Source organism: Miniopterus natalensis, chromosome 13, assembly GCF_054644295.1.
Source record: "Miniopterus natalensis isolate mMinNat1 chromosome 13, mMinNat1.hap1, whole genome shotgun sequence".
NCBI lineage: Eukaryota > Metazoa > Chordata > Mammalia > Chiroptera > Miniopteridae > Miniopterus > Miniopterus natalensis.
Genome location: NC_142093.1, coordinates 50,711,197 through 50,731,860, shown reverse-complemented (window position 1 = coordinate 50,731,860; position 20,664 = coordinate 50,711,197). Strand labels below are relative to the sequence as shown.

Here is a 20,664-nt window from a genome sequence, read left to right as displayed (position 1 = left end):
TGCCCTGGTCTCTCCCCAGGATGTCTCACCAGGAATGCAGAGCGCACTTACAGGGGCCACTCCACTTCCTCTGGCAGGAAGGCGGCCAGAGAGGCACCATGGGCTTTTCTGGGTAATGAACACTCAGGTGGCCGCCTACCCCCTGCCCCAGCTTCCCAGACGACTCCCAAACCCCTTCTGCCTTCCAAGGAAAATAGCTCCAGCTCTGAGGCTGCAGCCTGCTGAGCTGAATGGGCTTTGCTAAGGGAGGTGCGGGGAAAGGACTCGATTTGAGGCTTGGCACACACGGTGTGCACCGTGCCATCTGCAGCGTTGCCTCTGAAAACATTTTTCAGTAAGAACTTAGATAATGTTTTCCAGGAGTGCGGGGAGGCCATCTGGTTCCTCTACAGACCCCGGGTGCAGGGGACTTCAGGCAGCTGCCCAGCGCTATTTCCCACCAGTTGCAGCAAAGCGACCAGTGTCCCCACAACTCGCCTCCATTTTAGATTGTTTCCCCTTCCCTCTGGGTGGTGGGGGCTGTAGATTCCTAGTCCCCTTGCATGAGGTCCCTGGATCCCAACAGAATGATTTAGGACACTAGTCTACTGGGATGGAGAGCTCGGTCGGCCCCTGTGGAGTTCGTGCAGCCCGTCTCCCAGCCCCGCCGCGGTGGAGCGCAGCGCCCGCGCACAGACCCGGGTGGGGGGCGCACTGTGCCTCTTGCAGCCTGGGAGGGGGGGAAGGGGTGCCAGCTTCAGTCTCCAGGGCTGGGAAGGAGGCCTAGTGCTCGTGTGCGGACCCCGCCGCCTTCCTCGAAAGGGGGGGGTGCCTGCGGACGCCCCACCTTCCGCGTCCTGGCGTCGCGCCGCCTCCGGGGCCCGGGCTGGGCGCGCTCCAGGCGCATTCCTGGCCGGGCGGCCCCTCCTCTTTCCCGGCCTGGGGGCCGGCGCCTCCCTCCCGACACCCCCCCCCCAAAGCTGGACCATGGACGCTGGTGGCCGCAGGCGCCCCAGGCGGGGCGCACCCGCAGAACTGCGCTCCCCTCCCCTCCTCTCCGGAGCGGCCGGCTGCGGTCCCACCTCCCTGACCCTGTGGGCTGGACACTTTGGGCATCAGCTGGACACCCTCGGCACCGGCTGGACACATTCGGCGGCGGCGGGACAGCGCTGTTTCCCCCCAGGCGGAGAGGTCCGGACCGGCGAGATGCGGCCCCCCGGTCCCCGCGCGCCCCTCATGCTGCTGCTGCTGCTGCTGGCGGTGGGCGGCCCCGCGCAGCTCGGTGCCCAGGTCAGTGCCCAGCTCAGGGTCCCCCCCCTCCAGGCCGGCGCGCGGGACCTGGGCCACGCTCCGTTGGAGGCGCGGGCGGGGGGGGGGGCTTGGAGCGCTGCGGGGCTGGGTCCCGTTTTCGGAGAGGGGCGCCAGGCCCCGCCGGTCCCTCCAGACGCGCCGCGGGCCGCGCTCGGGCCCGTTGGTCCCCGCGAGGTGCGTTCGCCGGGGCCACGCGCCACAGGGGCTCCGCGGCGTCGGGTTTGGGGGAACGTCTCCCTGGGTTTTGAGACGGTGGTCTCTGCTGGGTCCCCCCCGAGAGGTGCTGGTTACCAGCCGGGTCGGTGTCCCCGCCCCCCCACTTCCCATCTCCAGTTTTAACTCCGTCGCTTCCATCACCGCGCCGTCGCCGCCGACTTTCCCACGTTCCCGGGCGCTTCCCCGCGGGCCGGGTTCGGGCTGCGTGTCCTTTCCCGCCCGAGCCCGCTCGCTCCTCACTGTCCCTCCTTCCGTTTGTATGCGCTGGAGCCTCCCTGGGTGTATTTATTTGAGCAGACTCACTTTTATATTAACCAGTAACAACTGGTGAGTAAAACTGAGAATCCGCACAATGCAATATACAGATGTATTAGAGGATTGTGCACCTGCAACTTATATAGTGTTATTAACCAATGTCACCCCAATAAATTTAATTGCAAAAAAAAGTAAGAAGAAAAAGCCCCTTCTTGACAGCACATCTGTCCAGATAAAAATGCATCTTGCCCGGCCGGGCGTGGCTCAGCTGTTGAGCGTTGACCTAGGATCCAGACGATGGGGGTTCGATTCCCGGTCAGGGCACATGCCCGGGTTGCGGGCTTGATCAATGACTCTGTCATCATTGATGTTTCTATCTCTCTCTCTCCCTCTCCTTTCCTCTCTCTGAAATCAATAAAGATATTTAAAAAAAAAAAAAAAGCAAGCCTGCACCGTCAGCTGAGCTCTGGTGCCGGAGCCCCTCCCCCTGATCTGCTTCGAGGGTGCAAAGCCTGTGCCCCAACAGTACCGCCCACAGCAGTAACCCTAAAGAGAGAAGAAAGCCTGACCATGCCCGCTGCACCCTGATGACTGCAGAGTCTCTGCTAAACATCTGCCAGAGCAGCGCCTTGAGGGGGGTGAGGGCCAGGGAGACTGTGACTAATACGAGGTCACACAGCCAGAAGGAGTGGAGTAGAGGTAGTTTCTCTCCTTGGGCTCCCGGCCTTTCCCCTTCCCCACAGACACTCTTGCCTGCACTCAATTCCTGACCCAGGTGGGCACCCCCATGGCTGCCTGGAAGCCCCCCGGGGAGCAGGGTCCAGTCAGGGAGCACTCAGTTCAGACCTGGGTGGCGTTACTGCAGAAGTGGGCAGCAGGCCTGCAGGAAGCTGTCAGCTACCAGGCAGCAGCAGCCTAACGTGGACCCACCCAGCAGAGCCCAGGGCCCAAGGCCAGAAGCACAGGGAGGTGTGTCCCCAGGCCAGGGCCAATGCAGGGTCAGTTGGACAGGATGTGCGGGGAGATGCTGGGAGCCCTGTCTGCCATCATCTGATATTATGGGGGCTCTTGCTATCTCTCCAGGTTACCTGGAAAACAGGTGAGACCCTGGCCTTTCTTAGAGGTTGGGTCTGTTCCTGGGAGATCTAGCCCAATCCCCGTCCAGTCACTTCAAGACTTTCTCAAAGTCCTTACCCTCTAAGCCTTTGTTTCTTTACCTATAAGAACTTCTGTCCCACTCACTGGGCTTTGGGAGGGGGAAAGGAGCAAGGAGCTTGCCCACAGAAGTTGGTTTAAAAATTCTATGCGATTGGGGGTCTTGCTCAGCTCCTGCCTGGGGAAGCCTGAGGGGTAAACCATAAAGGAGGCCTCAGGAACACTCCACCTGGCTCCTTCCCATTCCCGGTGGCTGTGGGAACAAGCCCTCTTCACAGAGGCCTCCCCAACCCACTCCAAACAGGTCCCTCCCTGCCCTTGTGTTTTCATTGTCAGCCTCTGCAGGGCTGGTGACGTTTATAATGATTGATTGTGATAGGCTCGGAGTTATTGTCTGTCTTCCCCACTACAGGGGCAGGGACCAGCACCCAGTGGGAGCTCAGTGGAATGAATGCAGCTGGGGCAGGCTGGTGGTGGTGTGAGCAGGATTGGGGCTGGGCAGCCTCTGGGCAGACCCTGGCTGCACGTCACGTCACCTGAGACCTTCTAGAATCCTGATGCCTGCCTCACCCAGAGATTTTGACTCAGTTGCTTTGGGTTGGGGCTTAGGCATCAGTATTAAAAAAATTGTCTCTAGTGGTTTTAATCAAGCAGATGCCTGAAATCCAGGGGAACTCAAACTTTCAGCATTAAAAGCTGTGGACCTAGGAAGGGGCTGAGGGCAGAAAAATATGAGTGGACAAAGGGTTGGACTCATGAGGACCTGAGGTGACTTGTGTACCTGGAGTTCACCTCATCTGAACACGGAGTGAGCCATGAGCTGGACCTGTTGGCTGGTGGAGACTCAGCAAGTGTTTGGAGAATGGCTTGTACCTGTGGGACCATCTCCTGTCACAGAGGAGATGGGCAGGGTACATGCAACCCAAGGACCCCTAGGGACAGGCACTGGAGCTCCTGACAGTGGCCCACAGCCCTGCCTAGGGTGCCTGTTTCCCAGTGTGTGCTCACTTTATTGTATTAGGTGACATCCCAAGGGAGATGCGGTGTGTGTATGTGTGTAGATGTCTGCAGCTGTGTGTGCACAGCTGTGTGTCTCTTTGTGTCTCTGTGAATGCTTGGTTGTATGTGTGATAGTGCACGTGTGTGCACGTGCATATCTGTGCTGCGTCTTTGCATGTGTGTGCGCGCATGCATGTTACAGGGTAGTGGGAGGCTGTCTCTGCAAGGGTCTGCAGCAGTGATCTCGTGGGGATGGACAGTCTCATTCGGTGGTCCTCCATGGCTTCCCACTTATATCCTTCCTGTCAGCACATCTGTCCTGAGTCACTTTACAGAGGACCAGCACACAGTGGACGCACACGGCTTGTCGATCAGTGTCCCCACTAAACTGAACAACAGCATGGTGACGGTTCCAGTTTGGGGTGATTATGAATAGAGCTGCTATGAACAGTCCCACGCAGCCCTTTGTACCAATGTAAATGGTCATTTCTCTTGGGTAAAATCTAGGAATGGGATTGTTGAGTCACATGGTAAGTGTGTGCTTAACTTTGGAAGAAACTGCCACACTGACTTCCCTATTAGTTGTATCATTTAACGTTCCCACCAGCAGTGTATAAAGATCTGGTTACTCTGCATCCTCGCCAGCACTAAATACTGTTTGGTTCGTTTGCTCCCAGGTCATTCTAGAAGGGGTAGCTCGTTGTGGTTTGGATTTCCATTTCCCCAAAGACTACTTACTTTGGGGAGCTTTTCCTGCGCTTGTTTGTCACATGAGTAGTCTATTGGGTGAGGTGTCTGCTCAAGCCTTCTGCCCAATTTAAAAATGGGTTGTTTTCTTATTAAGTATATTCTAAGTACAAGTCCTTCTTCAGATACGGGAATTGCAAGTGTTTTCTCCCAGTCGGTAGTTTGTCTCAGTGTCTTTCCCAGAGCAAAGGTTTTACATTTTGATGAAGTCCAGTTAATCAATTTTTTATTTTTATGGATCATGCTTTTGGTGTCAAGTCTAAGAACTCTGCCATGAAACTCTAGGTCATGAAAATTTCCTTCTACGTTTGTAATAATTTTGCATTTTTACATTTATATCTATGACCATTTCGAGTTAATTTTTGTATAAAGTATGAAGTTTACGTTGAAAGTCACTTTTTGTATGTACCTTTCTAATTGTACCAACACCATTTGTTGAAAAGATTCTTGAACTGCCATTGAATTGCCTCAGCAGCTTTGTCAAAAATCAATTCCTCATACACTATCTTGATTCCTGTAACTTTATAGGGAGACTTAAAATCGGGTAGATTTTAAGATTTTATTATTCTTTTTCAAAATTGTTTTGGCTCTTCTAGTTTCTTTGCCTTTCCACTAAAATTTTAGAATCAGCTTGTCTATACCTACAAAAAATCCTACTGGAACTTTGATTGGAATTGCACTAAATCTGTCAAACAATTAGGGGCAGATTTTCGTTTTAACAATATCAAGTCTTTCAATCTGTGAACGTAATCTATTTTTCCATTTATTTAGAGCTTTGATTTTTTCCATCAGCATTTTTTTTTTTGTTTCAACATAAGCATGCTTTGTTAGATTTATATCTAAATATTTTATTTTTGTAGCTTTTAAAAATGGGATGTTTTAAAACTGTTTTATTTCCACTGGTCTATTCCTAGTACATAGAAATCTAATGGGCTTTCATCTCCTTTGTTCTCAGTACAAGCAACGGGTCTCTACCCCCCAACCCCCAGGCAGGGGGGCAGTGGGCACGGCACCCTTCTCTCACCGCCTTCCTCTGCCTCCTCCCCGCATGAGGATTCAGCTGCCACTTTCTGGGGCAGATCAGTCCCCATCTCCGGTGTGGGGATAATGGTGCCTCTGCTGGCTGCTGTAAAGGTTCAGGGAAGTGTTTGGATTAAGACATTTTCCCGAGAATACGTTCAGAAGCACAAAGGCGTGGCCTAGAAGGGGGAAGACGTGTTGTGTAGACAGTGCAGAGTCCTGAGCTGGACAGATGAAACCCAAGCGTGTTCGTTCCCAGCCGGGTGCGGTCAGCTCTTCTTGGGTTTAACTACTGATTTGGGTGGGTGGCCTGGCGTCTTGGTGGAGATGGGCATTCACTTTAGAGCGCAGCATGAAGGCCACCGGGATTGAGTAGGGCTATCTGCCGGGGGTGGGCGCAGCACCGGGAGCATTTGCAGCCCTGCAGGGGGGATTCTCATACCCCAGCTCCTGTATTTTACTCGTGGCGGTGAGCTAAAGCAGTGAGGGCCAGGTGAACCCTCCAGATAAAAAATGGGGGTGATTCATAAAACAAATACAGTATCCGGTGACAGCAATGGCTTAGGTGCTAGAAACAAAACAGACAAGGACCCTGCCTTTGGTTTTGGAAGAGCTGCTCGGGTCCGGAGTTGGCACACTGGGCTAGTTTGAGCTGAGCTCAGGCAGGCGGGTCTGCTGGTCCACTGCAGACTCAGCTGGTCTGGACGGGGCTCCTCATGGTCTGTGCACCGCCGCCAGGTTGGCTGGGGCTGGTGGGTCTAGTCTGGCTCATGTGGGCTCTGCTCTAACCTACCTCTCGGCCTCCAGCAGGCCAGTCCCGGCTTTCAGGTGCAGGGGGCAAGACCCAGCAGAATGCGCCAGACCTCTTGAGACCCTGTCCTAAAACAGACCTGGGATTTAGGTTTTATCCAGGTGTGGTGAGGCCAACAGATCAGGAGACGCCTGTCATTGAAAAAGCAGTTTGTTACTCACAGTTGCTAGGAGGAGGGGGCAGCCAGGCTGCAATGGGGCCACAGGCTGGAAGCAGGCAGAGAGAGGGAGGGCAACTTTGGGAAGGTCAGGGTTTTGAGGGAAGGAAGGGGTGAGACAGGGTAAGGGGGCTAACTAGGTTGTGCTTGGCTAGTTGGACTAATTTTAGCAGGGTCCCAGTGTGGGGCTGCCTTAGTTGTCTGGGCCTGACCTGGGCTGTTGGAGAGGGTGGACTGCGGTGGGTGGGGGGTGGGCGCCGGGTGTTGGTGTCTCAGTAATATAAGGGCAACAAAGGCAGGCGGATTGGGCTCTGGATGGGCTGGTTTGCATGTAAAAGGTGTGCTGGGGGCAGGGAGAGTGTTCAGTTGTTTGCTAGCTCTAGCAATTGGCTGGCCTGAGTCCACAAGGCCCCAGATGCCAAGACATCAGACACAGAAACCAGACAATGTGGTTAATACAGACCCAGTCCCGGGACTGGTACTTTGCTTCCACTGCATCCTGTTGGCCACGGCAGGTGACAAGGCCAGCCTGGATCTGAGAGGTGGGAAAACAGATTTCCCTCTTCATGGGAGAAGCAGGCGGCTTCTTTGCAGATGGTGTGGGTGTGAGGCAGGAGGCCTGTGGCTAGTTCTGCAAACTTTCCATCACAGGGACCCAGAGACTCACTCCGCGCAGGTGTCTGTGTTTGGATGAAACCGTGCAGTCAGGGTGAAGATGGGTGAAGGGAGGCCTTACTGGCCTGGTGGCTTTCTCCAGTCGTCTCCACCTTCCCCTGGCACCGTTAGGAAGGGGCTCCAGTCCTGTCACAGCAGCCCTGATTGCAGAGGGCATGGAGGCTCTCTGCTCCCCTGGGGCAGCTTCTGGCCTGGGGCCTTGGGCAGCGGGTGTTGAGAGTGTGGACTGAGAGCTGCCCGCTGTGGTTTCTCTGGTCTGCCTGGTGTCTGAGTCAGGATCCAGTGCACTCCCAGGCCTACTCACTCTGGAGGATCCTGTGGACACCAGACTTGATTCCAGGCTCACGAAGCCACCGTGGTCTGTGAAGCTGCTCCCTGCACCGTATGGACACCGTCCCTCTCTCCACACGCCCGCCCAGACCTGCGTCCCAGCCGCTGCCCCAGGGGGAGTGTTCATTTCCTGACTGTTGACAGGCCTGACTGTGCTGGTCACTCCCTTGACCCATAGGGACACTGGTGGGGCTGCTGGACTCCTGCTGATCTTTCCATGGGTTGTACAGCCCTGGGGCCCTCAGGACAGACTCCCTGGGTGGTAGAACCTTCTAGATCCTTTCAAACTCATGCTCCTCAGAAATCGTCTGGGACCTAAAATAAAGCCATTGCACACATTTTTATTAAAGAAAAACAAGTACCAAAATCTGATGGGACCCAAACCTGCTCATTTCAGTCAGTTCAGTCTGCACCTCAGGGAAGTGATGGCTTATGTCCCCTGGACGTGGGAGAGTGGATGCCCTGCTGTAGTCTGGCTGCCAGAATCTTCTCAGGGAAAGCAAGGCCCAAGGAACTTGTCCTGGGGCTGGGTGTCCCAGTAGGACTATGACGGGACTCTTGTTCACAGCAAGGACCGAGGGGTGAGGGAGGTCAGTGGAACTCCAGGGGCTCCCAAGTCCCCAAGCTGTCCCTTGGTCCACTGTGGCCATCAGGGACTCGAATGTTTCACTTTTCACTGGAGATGATGGTACCTCTGGACCCTCACCAAAGGAGAGGTGCCCAAGAGGACTTCTTCCCTCTGCTCACCTATCTGTGCAGGCAGGGCAGGGGTTCGAGAGCATGACCATATACCTGGATGTACAGCCCAGGGAGCTGAGAGAATCAGATGGCTCCTGGCTGATAGGAAGGAAAAGAAAGCGCCTGAGAGCTCCAAGGCAGGGTGTCTGTTGAATCAGAGGCAGCAAAGAACAGCTGCTTGCAGAGAAGCACCAGATACCAGGCAGTCATTTACACTGTAGTGAGAACATATGCAAACATGTTCATATCACCCGAACACCTCGGGGCTACTGCTATTTAGGCATTTTCTCTGATTGCATAATTAGAGATTTTACCCTCCCAGAAGGAGTCCAGCTAGTAAGATGATGCTCTCATTCAACACTTGTGTCCTGAGGCTGTCCCACTGTGGGAGCTGGTGCTGATCTGGGCCTGGGAGGCAGTGCAGCAAGTGGAGAAGATGCCCAGTGCCTGGTCCTCTCCTGACCCTCTCTCTTCCTGGCTGAGTGACCTGGGGCAAGTTCCTGCCTCTTGTGACTCCGTGTCCTGCTCTGACCAGTGAGGATAATTGACATGCCCCTCTCACGGGGTCCTATGAAGGAGGAAATGAATGTCATTCAGAGAACAGGGTCTACAATGAGCGCTCAGTACGTGTGAGGGAGAGAAGATGAGGAAGACTCAGGCCCTGCTCTCACATAGCCACCAAGCAGGGAGAGAAAGACATAAACCTGAGATACATCAAAAGCAGACAACTGAAGTGGGGTGCTGTGTTGACGGGAGGCTAGGCAGGTCAGGACTCCCTGAGAACAGGGCTTCTGGTGGAGTGGAAAGATGGCAGCCTTACTTTTAAGGACCTGGGTCAGATTTTCTGGGCAGAGGAAACAGTCAGTGTAAAGGCCCTGAGGTGGAAATGAGCTTGCTGAGGTGTGTGGAGAAACAGGGGGGTCCAAATACTCAGCTCGGAGAAGAGGGAGGCGCTTTACCTGGGCACAGGTGGAGGTGGCAGGGTCGACCACAGCTGGCTCTGTGGGCAGAATAATGCCCCTCCAAAGATACCTGCGCTCTCACCCCCTGAAACCTGGGCATCTTACCTTGATTTTAGCCCAGTGAGACCCACTTTGGACTTCTGACCTACAGACTGAGATAATAATTTTGTATTGCAAGGTGCCAAGTTTATGTTTATTTGTTACAGCAGCAACAGAAACGAGTACATGGTCAGCTCCATGGTGAGGAGCGTGCCTAAGTTCCCCTGGGTGGCGTCCCCTGGCAGGGTTTTCACAAGGAAGGGATGTCGTCTGGCCTCCAACCTCACAGATCCCAGGGAGGAAAGTGAGGACATGGGGAGCAGTGGGACGCAAATGCCATGGTCCAGGACAGGCCATTTCAGTTGCACCCAGAAACACTGGGGGTTTTCTCTAGAGTGCAGGACGGTCTGAAAGGACCACAGATTTCACTTTGCCTTCACAGCTCAGGGTTAGTTACTCTAAGAATAAGGACTCCAGGTGCAGAGCCCACGCCGTGGCCAAGCTCACAGCATTCACTGGGGTTTGCCCACACTTCCTGCCAGGCCCAGCCCCCCTCCCCCCCACCTCCCCAGAGCCAACGCGGGAGAGCCAGCCCGGGCAAAATCCAGATGTCAGTTTTCAGTAGTCACGTAAATCTTGGCTCACGTGTGGACATACACACGTGTACGTGTGCTGCACACTAAAGCATCCAGCACCAGTGCAAAGGTTCCTGGGAGGGTCTGTGTGTGCTGGGGGTGGGGTGACAGTGGGGGACTCAGAGGGTCTGAGAGCAAACTGGGGGGTCTTCTCTGAGCTCCTTATCCTGGTTCCCAGGGGTGAACACGGGCTCCGATTGCATGCGCATTAGGGGAGATGACCGGAGATAACCCGATACCATTAGAGGCACAGCAGGTCTGCAGGTGCATGTGGCACCTGGACAGAGTTAGCTGGGCAGCCAGCAGCTGAAAGAAGCAGGTGGGTTTGGGGTGAGGGAGTAGGAGTGCCCTGGGCTCACACCGCTTCCTTCCTGCCCCTCACTCAGTCTGTCTCTGGGTTCCTGCGAGTGGGCGTCTGGAGTGTGGGCGGATTTCTCAGTTGTCTGCAGCCTGTTTGCTGCCCCCAGGCATGCAGAGGGACCTGGGGCGAGGTGGCCAGAGGTGGCCATCAAGGGAGCGAAGGGTGCTGTGAAGTGAGAGGGTCAAGAGGGAAGGCAGAGGGGGGCTTATGGGGTTCCTGGGGACACCTCAAAAGTGGGCCCAGCCTTCCTGTCACTCAGGGTCTGGAGAAGGTGCCCTGGGGTTTAAGTCTTGGGTGTGTCACCATGACTACTTGGCTTCCTGTCTGTGAAGTGAGCACAATAATGGTGCCACATTCAGTGGTTGCCACGAGCATCTCATGAGTGTGCCAGCTCTTGGCACCCACTGCTGTCACCCCTCCCTTGGCTGTTTTAAAAAACAGACACGAAGGGGGCCTGGAGTGGAAATACACAATTATGGGCAGCCAGGATGGTAAAAACCCGAAATGCCCTGAGCACCCCTGGCCCAGACCCTAGAGGGAGGCTCTGGCAGAAGGAGACTTAATTTTGTGTCCACTTGGCTGGGCCATGGCCCCAGATAATTGGTCAAACACCAGTCTGGGAGTTGCTGGGAAGGTAATTTTTAGACGTGATTAGCATTAGGTTATAAAGCAGGTCGCCCTCCATAATGTGCCTGGGCCTCCGTCCAGAAGACCACCATCCAGAGCAGGCAGGAATCTCCTCCATGCGCCTTGGACTCAAGCTGGAGCCTCAGCTCTTCCCAGGTCTCCAGCCCGCCACCCACCCTGCAGATGTGAGCCCCACGATCGCCTGAGCCTGCTCCTTACGCGAACCTCTCTGCCCCTCACTGTCTCTCTCAGATGCAAACGTTGCCACATACATCCTCTTGGTTCTGTTTCTCTGGAGAACCCTGACAACCACAGGACCACCGCACCCACTTTCCAGGAGCACCCACTTTCCTCCGTGTGGGTGCTGGGCAGAGATCACTGGGATGGGAGCAGTCGAGGGAGTCCGAACCCACTCTGGCTCGGTCTAAAATGAAAATAACTTGTGGAGGAAAACGCGCAGATCCCACATGACTCAGACGCCGCGGGCTGCGAGCCCTGGCCAGCAGGCACACACTTGGCAAGGGTGCTCGCTCCTCTCGCAGACCCAGCGGTATCCGAACATCTGTGTTCCTGTTAGCGAAATGCTGACAGGCCGCAAAGCTGTGGCTCAGGGGAAACCAGCTCAGGAGACGGGCCCTCAAGGTCTGAGGGGTCATCCGTGGTCACTTCAGGGGTCGTGGGTCTCTACTATCACCAGGATGGTTCTCAGAAAGTGTCACTGTTCTAAGACTGTCACTGTGGGGAGACCACCGAGCCAGGTCACATGAGAACAAAAGCCTTAAGGACCCTCCCAAGCACCCCACACATTCTTGGAGCTTCACCCACTCCCTTCAGTGCCTTGAGATCAGACTCTGTGTCTTAAACGTCATTTGTAAATTGAGCTCTAAAGTCCAAGAGGCCTGGGTGGGCTGGGAGGGGTCAGGCCTACCAGGTTCTGGCTTGGTGATGGGTGAGCTGGGGATTGGGGGACACACACATTGTCTTTGTCTCAGGGCCAACAGGTAGGGTCTGGGCATGAAATGGCCCTGGAGTCCACCTGCACTGAGCGCTGGCTCGGCCCCGAGAGAGGGAGCGCCGTGGGCTCTGGGGCATCTCCGTTAGATCCCGCACAATAGGTGCTGTGAGAGAAAGCGTGGGGGGAAGTGGACATCGTCTCCCTGGGGGTATCGTAGGTGGATAGAGTGTAGATCTGTGGCCTCATTGCTCCCAAGAGTCTTAGGACCAGCCCCCACCCTCCAGTTCTCAGCACTGGCCTGTTCCAGAACCATCTCTGCCACCCCCACCCCAGCATGGGAAGGGCTTCATGGGTCGCGTCGTTGCTGCTTCTCTCACTGGTTCAGGTCCTGCAAACATGGTTGTTGGTGTCCAGATAGACCAGTGCCCTTTGAAGGGTCTGATGACAGAAATGGTAAATATAGATCCCCCCCAAAAGATGGAGAGCTTTCACTGAATGTCCTTTCTTCATTCCGTTTCAAATACGTTTTTAATTCAAAGAAATGGAAATTATTTCCCATTATTTATCAATTGGCATAAACCAGGTGTGGAGTGTGGCGCCAGGCTTTGAAAGATGGAAATTTCCACCATCTGAGGGGATCTCTTTTAAAAAGTATTTAAAATGAGGGCCCCTCCAGGGCCCTGGAAGAGGTTTGTGGAGGTGGGGGCCCTGACACAGGCCTTCCTCAGCCTCTGGGGAGCACCTTCCACCCGGGGTGGATTTCACCTTCGTCCAATCAGCCATGGGGAACCTTCAATCGATGGGGAGGTCAGCTCTGGAAGGGCGAGCGGAGCCTGTGGTTAGTTTATACAGTTGAGTTCTGGGCCCCAGGGTTGGGAAGGGACTGCCTGAAGCTAGCCCTTTGCTGTGGCAGGGCCAGGCTGAAATGCAGGTGGTAACACCTGAGGGTCCAACTTGCTTCCTGTCCCTGAGCCTCGGAGGCCCCTGCAGTCCCTTGGCTGACCTCGTCAAGGCTACATTTGCAGAGGAAAATGGTGTGTTTTCAGGCCAGGGCTCCTACTGGCCCAGAGCAGGAGATGGGGTGAGTGTGGGAAGGTAAGTGGGCAGACAGATGGAAGGAGCAAGGAGCTCCTCCCCAGAATGAAAAGAGCACAGAGGAACAGAAGGGAAATCTAGGCCCAGGTCCAACAAATTGCTCTGCTTGCTGGTGCGAAACGATGCCACAACCCGGTGTCGACAAGCATGCTGATGGAAGCTGCGTCCTGTGGCCAAGTGTATGAAGATGAAAGCGACAGCAGTTGGTAGTAGTGTCTATGGTCACAGGACTTGTTCTTTGTTTTGATGTTTTATGGGATTATGCTTTATAATCAAGGGAAATGATAAAGCCTCAGTTTGAAAAGGGGACACACTCAGGTCTCCAGTCCGCCTCCACAACCCTATTTGTGCCCATAATGCCGGCCTCCTGAGCACCCGACTTGGTCGTAGGATTTCAGCCTTGTTACCAGGCTCTGCATATGAATTCAGTTACGCCTGCACTCAAGTCTGACGACAGGTGACAGATTCTGAGCATGGCTCCCAAGGGTTCCATTTAGCACTTCGGCATCAAGGAGCCACCCTGGTAATAGCAGCTGCAGCCAACTCATCAAAAGTCACATCCCCAGGCATTAAATCTCTCTGTTTCCCTGGCACCTGGCCTGGACCCTGCATGCTGTCTTGCCAAAGAGCTTCCTTTTCTCCCCCTCTTGGAGACTTTCTCTCTTGTTTCTTCTAGTTTTATTGAGCTTTAATTGACATACAACATTATGTTAGTTTCAGATGTAAAGCATCGAGATTTGATATATGTATAGATTGTAAAATGATCACCACAGTAAGTCTAGTTCACCTCCATCACCTCGAATAATTACAAATTGTGTTTTTCTTGTGATGAGAACTTTTATGATCTACTCTCTTAGCAACTTTCAAACACTCAATCCAGTCTTGTTGACTATAGTCACCCTGCTGTACATTAGGTCCCCAGGATTTATAACTGGAACTTTTTACCTTTTGATCACCTCCCACTGTTTTCACACTACCACCCCCAACCCCTGCTTCTGGCAACCACAAATCTGTTCTCTGTACCCATGAGTTTATTTTTTTACATCCCACTTATAAGTGAGATCATACAGTATTTGTTTCTCCGTCTGACTTATTTCACTTAGCATAATGCCCCCAAGGTCTACCCATGTTGTTGCAAATGGCAGGATTTTCTTCCTTTTTATGGCTTAATTGTATGTACAGGGTGTCCCCCAAAAATGTGTACACACTTTAACAGCCAATAGCTCAATTTTGAAAGTGAAATATATTTTATTTATTTATTTAAAAATATATATCTTTATTGATTTCAGAGAGAGGAAAGGAGAGGGAGAGAGAGAGATAGAAACATCAATGATGAGAGAGTCATTGATCGAGCCCGCAATCCGGGCATGTGCCCTGACCCGGAATCCAACCCCGATCACCTGGATCCTAGGTCGACGCTCAGCCGCTGAGCCACGGCCCGGCTGGTCATGAAAGTGAAATGTATTTTAATAAACACTGCCTTTATAATTATACACAGGGTGTGTATACATTTTTTGGGGACACACTATATATATTTATCACATCACATCTTTTTTCCATTCATCCATCAGTGGACACTTAGGTTGTTTTCATGTCTTGGCTATTGAAAATAATAGCCATTATTTTGATGTTTCATTTGCTCTTCTCTCTCTCCCTTTCTCTCTCTAAAAATCACTTTAAAAAAGAAAATAATGCTGTAGTGAATATAAGAGTGCATTTTTGAATTCGTGTTTTCCTTTTCTTCAGAGAATACCCGTAAGTGGAATTACTGGGTCATAAGGTAGTTGTATTTTTAATTTTAAAAAGGTTTAATTGATTTTTAAAAGAGAGTGGAAGGGAGAGGGAGAGAGCATGAGAGAGAGAAATATTGATGTGAGAGCAAAACATTGATTGGCTGCCTCGTGCACTCCCCCTACCAGGGATTGAGCCAGCAGCCTGGGCAGGTGCCCTGACCGGGAATTGAACTAGCAGCCTTTTGGTGCATGGGACGGTGCCCAACCAACTGAGCCACACGGGCCAGGGCTGTATTTTTAATTCTTTGAGGAACCTCCATACTGCTTTCCACAGTAGCTGCACCAGTCTGCACCCCCATCAACAGTGCAAGAGGGTTCCCTTTTCTCCACATTCTCACCAACACTTGTTTGTTGATTTATTGACAATAACCATAATAACCATTCTGATAGGTGTGAGGTGCTGTCTCACTGTGGTTTTGATTTGTGTTTCCCTGATGACCGATTAATGATGTTGCAGATCTTTTCATGTACCTATTGGTTATGTCCTCTTTGGGAAAATGTCTATTTAGATCCTCTGCCCATTTTTTAATGAGATTGTTTGGGTTTCTTTGCTGTTGTCCTGTGAGTTATTTATATATTTTGAATATTAATCCCTTTTCTGATGTTGTATTTGCAAATATTTTCCCCCATTGAGTAGGTTGCTTTTTCATTTGGTCGATGGTTTGCTTCCTTTGTTGTGCAAAAGCTTGTCAGTTTGATGTAGTCTTTCTTGTTTATTTTGCTTTTAGTGTCAAATCCAAAAAAATCATCACCAAGACTGGTGTCAGGGAGCTTACTGCCTATGTTTTCTTCTAGGAGTTTTATGGTTTCGCCTCTTACATTCAAGTCTTTAATCCAACTGGAGTTGATTTTTGCATACGGTGTTAGATAAGGGTCCCATTTCATTCTTTTGTGTGTGGCTATCCTGTTTTCCCAACATCAATGGGTCCTTGCCCCATTGTATAGTCTTGATTCCTTTGTCTTAAATAATTGACCATCTGGGCATGGATTTATTTCTAGGCTGACAAGATCTTACGCGACCACACCAACCACACTATGTTCTGTTAGCATCACCCCTGGGAGGTTGGAGGCAGGAATGAATGGGCCAGGGCTTCCCAACCTTCCCTCAGCAAGTCCACCCGCAACTCTTCCCTCTCCCTTAGTGTGCTTGGTCTGAAGGGTTTTCCATTATGACTGGATGAGCCTATTTCACCCCTAATGAGCACTTAGGGGGAAAGCAGCTGGTGCCCATTTTCCACCCTGTGGGTGCTAAGAAGGGTTCCGGGAAGTGTTTCTGGACTCAGAATAATTGTGCCCAGACCTACACTGGGGTTAGATACACTTGGCTGCTGGGCCTGTTTCCTTCCACACACGCTCCCCCTCTTTCTCTACCCCTGGGGCTCCATGCCACCCCCAGGTTCTTGACAGAGGTCTTGGCACCGATCTTCTCTCCCCACTTTCAAAACAGCCCTCCCGTGTCCTCTAAGGAACCCCGTCCAGCAAGCCCTCTCCCAGACAGAGAGGCAGCTGCTCCCTTGTCTCAACGTGGGGAGTGATGTTTCCTCTGCTTGCTCTCCACCTCTGGCCCCACCATCCACGCTACCCAGCCCGAAATCTGCATGAGAGTTAGAAATTCACTCCTGTGGGGTATTTTGCTTAGGTCAAGTTACCAGTTTCTATTGCAAATGAATCAAGAAGACCACTCACCATCCAGGGGCCTGTGGGGAACAAATGAGACAGGGCACAAGACAGTGCAGAGGGTCACTGATGGCTCAGGGTGCCTGATGGGGAACAATAGGGTTCCCAGCCTGGCTCCCCAGCTCCTAAGCCCCATGATCTGGGGAAAGCTGCTTGACTTCCAGCCTCTGTGCCTTCATCTGTGAAAGTCACGATCCCAAGCCTTCCTCGCAGGGTTGCTCCAGCCAGTAGGTAGTCTTTGAAGTGGCCAGTAGCCTTGCTAATCGTGAACTTCTCAATGTAAATCATACATAAGCCACGAAGCCAACTATAGAAGCAGCTCTTTTTTTAAAGGAGGGGGCGTGGGTGTGGGAAATGAGGCCTGGGTGGGACTGCTGTGCAGTGCTGGGCAAGCAGGGGCTGCTGGAGGCCGGGCCGGGCTCCCCAGGCCTGAGTGGGAAGGACAAGTGGGGCAGGTAGAAGGAAACAAACAAAACTTCTCTCCCCAGCAGCTGCGGTCGGGGCCAGGCCCAGTCAGGCCCTGGTTGGAGTAGATGGAGCCAAGGATTCCCCGTAGGTTAATGAGTCCCAGGGGCAACCGGGGATCCAGCTTTGTAAAAAGCGCCCATTGAATCAGGCCCATGAGTTACCCGCTTGGCGAAACCACTGAGGTGCCGTGGCCTGGCAGCCTCCCTGGGAGAGCAGTGGTGGCTCTGTTTCCACCATGGTGGCCCGTGACTCCCAGCCGCCCTGCTGCCCTTTTAGAAAAAAATTATACTCATTGTAGAAAAAAATTAAGTATGACAAATGATCCATAAGCCTGTCCCTACAGAACACAGTCATTGTCTTCTTAATGTTCCTTCTCTGCTTTGTGTAGGTAATGAGTCAGGACAGGCGCGGCCACACCGAGGTAACACACAGCCCCCAGGTGAGCGCCACAGCCTGTCGCCATCCGCTGCACCCCCTCCTCCTGCCTTGCCCCCTCTCTCGCCCTGGCTCTGAGGAGCCTTAACGCTTGTATCACTAAGCATGACGCAGGGTGTTGCTTTAAATTAGCCTCATCATGGAGAGCTCCAGCCTCCCTTTTTTTGTTTTTTAAGCTTTTACAACATCCTCAGAACTGGGCGTTGACTTTTGTTGAATGCTCCTTTAATGCTATTGAGGTTTTTTTCTTATTTGCCCTGTTACGTTGTTAAAAGTACCGGAACCATGGAGCATTCCTGTTTTGCCTGTTTTATAAGTCGCATCGCCCACCTGCTTTTAAAAAGTCCAAGGGAGAAAGAAAAAGTTGACAAGGGCCCAGATTAAGAGCATTAATTCAGAGTGAAGAGTTGGGAGGTCTTGGAGCAAAGACTACTGACTATCAGGCACTTTGAGTACCAGTCGATGTGTACCCCCCAGGCATGTAGAACCATCAGCTTTGCCCTTTGCTCTGAAGGTGGGAGTTTTGCTTTTGTTGAAGGGTGAACGGGGCCTCTGATATGTGTGGTTGGGGCGTCATTTGGTCCAATGGGAACTCTGGACAAGGAAGGATGCCCATGAGGCCGCTTTCAAACCACCTTGTTGGGCCAGGGGTCTGGGTGGCTCTGGAAGCCTGGAGCGAGTGAACCAGCCATAGTGGGTGGTGGCGGTGATCGCTCTGTCTCCAGAGCTGCCTCAACAAGCAGCAGGTCCTCACGGCCGTCCGCCAGTTGCAGCAGCTGCTGAAGGTGCAGGAGACCCGCTTCGCCGAGGGCCTCCGCAATGTGAGGAGCCGCCTGGCCATACTGCAGAGCTCTGCCAACAGAGTGGGTTTCGACGGCTCCCCAGGTGAGTCTCCAAGTTGGCACCCCTGGGCACAGGGCATTCAGGCCCTTCATCTCTGGGTTCTCTCCCGTCCCCACCTGTCACACTTTACCCTGTCCCACAGTAGATTCCCAGGCCTCTCTCTGCCTCACCTGCCGCTCTCCCGTCTGCCCCTGAGTCTGAATGTCACCTGTTTCCTTTTAGATCTTTTCATTCTCGGCTTCACAGTGCTTACGTCTATATGCTGTTATGTTCACTGAGTCCTCAAAAGGCACTACTTTTAAAGCAAGAGCTGCTTCTCCCTTCTCCATCCCCACCCAGGTAGATCCCAGTTGGCTCCAGTTTGGGGTTTTAAATTTTTAACACTAATTTTTAGAGCACTGTTAAGTGGGCAGCAAAACTGAGTGGAAAGCACAGAGTTCCCACATATGCCCTCTCGGAACACACACAGTGTCCCCCACATCAACATCTGCACCAGGGCAGCACGCCTGGTACCGCCCGTGAACCAATACTGGCTGAAGTTTTTCAGGCATGAAGACTAGTCTTCCAACAGGAATGCCCAGTAGGGCCAGTGGGTAGGTGAGAGGGGTGCTGAGGGCATGTGGATCTGTCTGGTGAGGGGCAGTGGGTGGGCTCTGACCCACACTGGGGTGCCCTACTTGTCCCAGCAATGGCTTTCACGTTGCCAAGGCCCAGAAGTGGGTGGCTGGATTTCCTCTGGTCTCTCCGCAGAGTGATGGAGTCTCGGGGTGGGGGGTAGCCATGAGCCTGTGGCGTATCTGACATCATTCATACACTTAATACCAATTTCAAGGGCCTTCCTAGTTTTGTAAGATGAACTTTCCGGGGGAAGGTGCTGGATTTCCTACCTTTGCAGAGATAACGGTGTCAAACCCAGAGTCTCAACAGCACTGAGTCAAATCCTGATTTCCTCAGCTCCCCCCAATGGAGAGCCAGACCTGCCAGCCAGACCCCCTCACACTGTCCCAGGCCCTATGGGCTCCTTGGGGGGCTCATCACAGCTATACTCCGAAAGGCAGGCAAGGGTGTCTATTCTTTCTGCTACAGATGGGGAAACCGGGGCCAGGAGAAGTGAGTTAGCAGTTGCAGGTCCCAGATCTAGTGATTTTTTTTCCTGCTTGACGCCCAACTCCACAGATCCTTTCTCTTTTCATGGGATCAGAGCTGCCTACAGTTGTTGAGCGTTTCAAAGAAGAACCTACAACAGATAATTTATAAAACCGCTGGCCTGGGTTCGAGGCCTCTGCCCACTAGTACAGACAGAAAGGTGTATTTTGTGTATTTTTAAAAATATGTCCTTACTGATTTCAGAGAGAGGAAGGGAGAAAGAAAGAGAGATAGAAACATCAGTGATGAGTGTCATTGATTGGCTGCCTCCTGCACTCCCTGCACCAGGGATTGAGCTCGCAACCCGGGTGTGTGCCCTGACTGGGAATCGAACCGCAATCTCCCGGATCATAGGTCGACGCTCAACCACTGAGCCACACTGGCCTGGCAGAAGGGTGTATTGTTAAATTACTAGGCCTCTTATCTCCAGATTCAGGGTCTTTCTTCTTTGAACCATGCAAGGATTTTTAAAGTGGTTCATTCTCTTTTTTAAAAAATTGCCACCATGCATTCTGTCTCTCCTGTGTGTTGGACATGGGGTCCGGCAGCAGTCAGGACGCCCGCTGCACGGTGAGGTGACTGCACCTGGGCCATGGCAGCAGAAGCTTGCCCCAGGTCAAATGGTAGGTAGTGGGAAATTAGCTTCTGCTTTTTTTTTTAAAAGGACATTTTTGGGAGTCAGGAAGAATAGTTTCTAGTCTTCAGACTCTTAGGCCTTCCTCTTTGGGCTTCTGTCCAAAGCATCTCCTTGCTGTTTTCCCAGCTTTTCTTTCTTGTGAACATCACAACCTGTCAGCGTCATCAGGGCTTATCAGGCAGCCTCATTCCATTCCCATCCCATCCCCAGGGTTGCTCCCTGCAGATCTCACTCCTTGCGCACTAATCTAATTTCGGAAGGTGCAGGGGCTTCCCTGTGGCCTGCAGACTCACCGGGGCGTGCTGGTAGTGAAATGAACCAGCCGTGGGCACACTGTCCACAGGGCACGCTGTCTACCGGACAGCGGCCGTTGGCTCCCACTTGGGAAGTGACTGCAAATTTTTACTTTTCAAAACTACTGCCCCCCGCCCCCCCACCACCCAGGGGCAAAAGCAGCAAAATGTTGCTGTCACCTTCCCAAATTTCTTCACAGATTAGTTTCTTGTCACTATTTTGCTACCTGCTTGATGCTTTAAAAAAGATTTTAAAAAATATTTTGTCCAGTATTTTTGCTCGAGCATTGCTGCAAATTGATTTT

The 20,664-nt window shown here is 52.6% G+C and overlaps 1 protein-coding gene across 1 annotated transcript in view; it reads left to right on the top strand.

The window, feature by feature from the left end:
* Positions 1 to 934: 934 nt before the first annotated feature.
* The window catches only part of FBLN7 (fibulin 7), a 38,515-nt gene continuing 18,785 nt past the window's right edge, over positions 935 to 20,664 (top strand). The window contains exons 1-3 of the mRNA XM_087823688.1: positions 935 to 1,269; positions 17,394 to 17,444; positions 18,166 to 18,325. Of these exons, the coding sequence (XP_087679814.1) occupies positions 967 to 1,269; positions 17,394 to 17,444; positions 18,166 to 18,325 (514 nt within the window). The 5' untranslated portion in view covers positions 935 to 966. The remainder of the gene's footprint in view (positions 1,270 to 17,393; positions 17,445 to 18,165; positions 18,326 to 20,664) is intronic.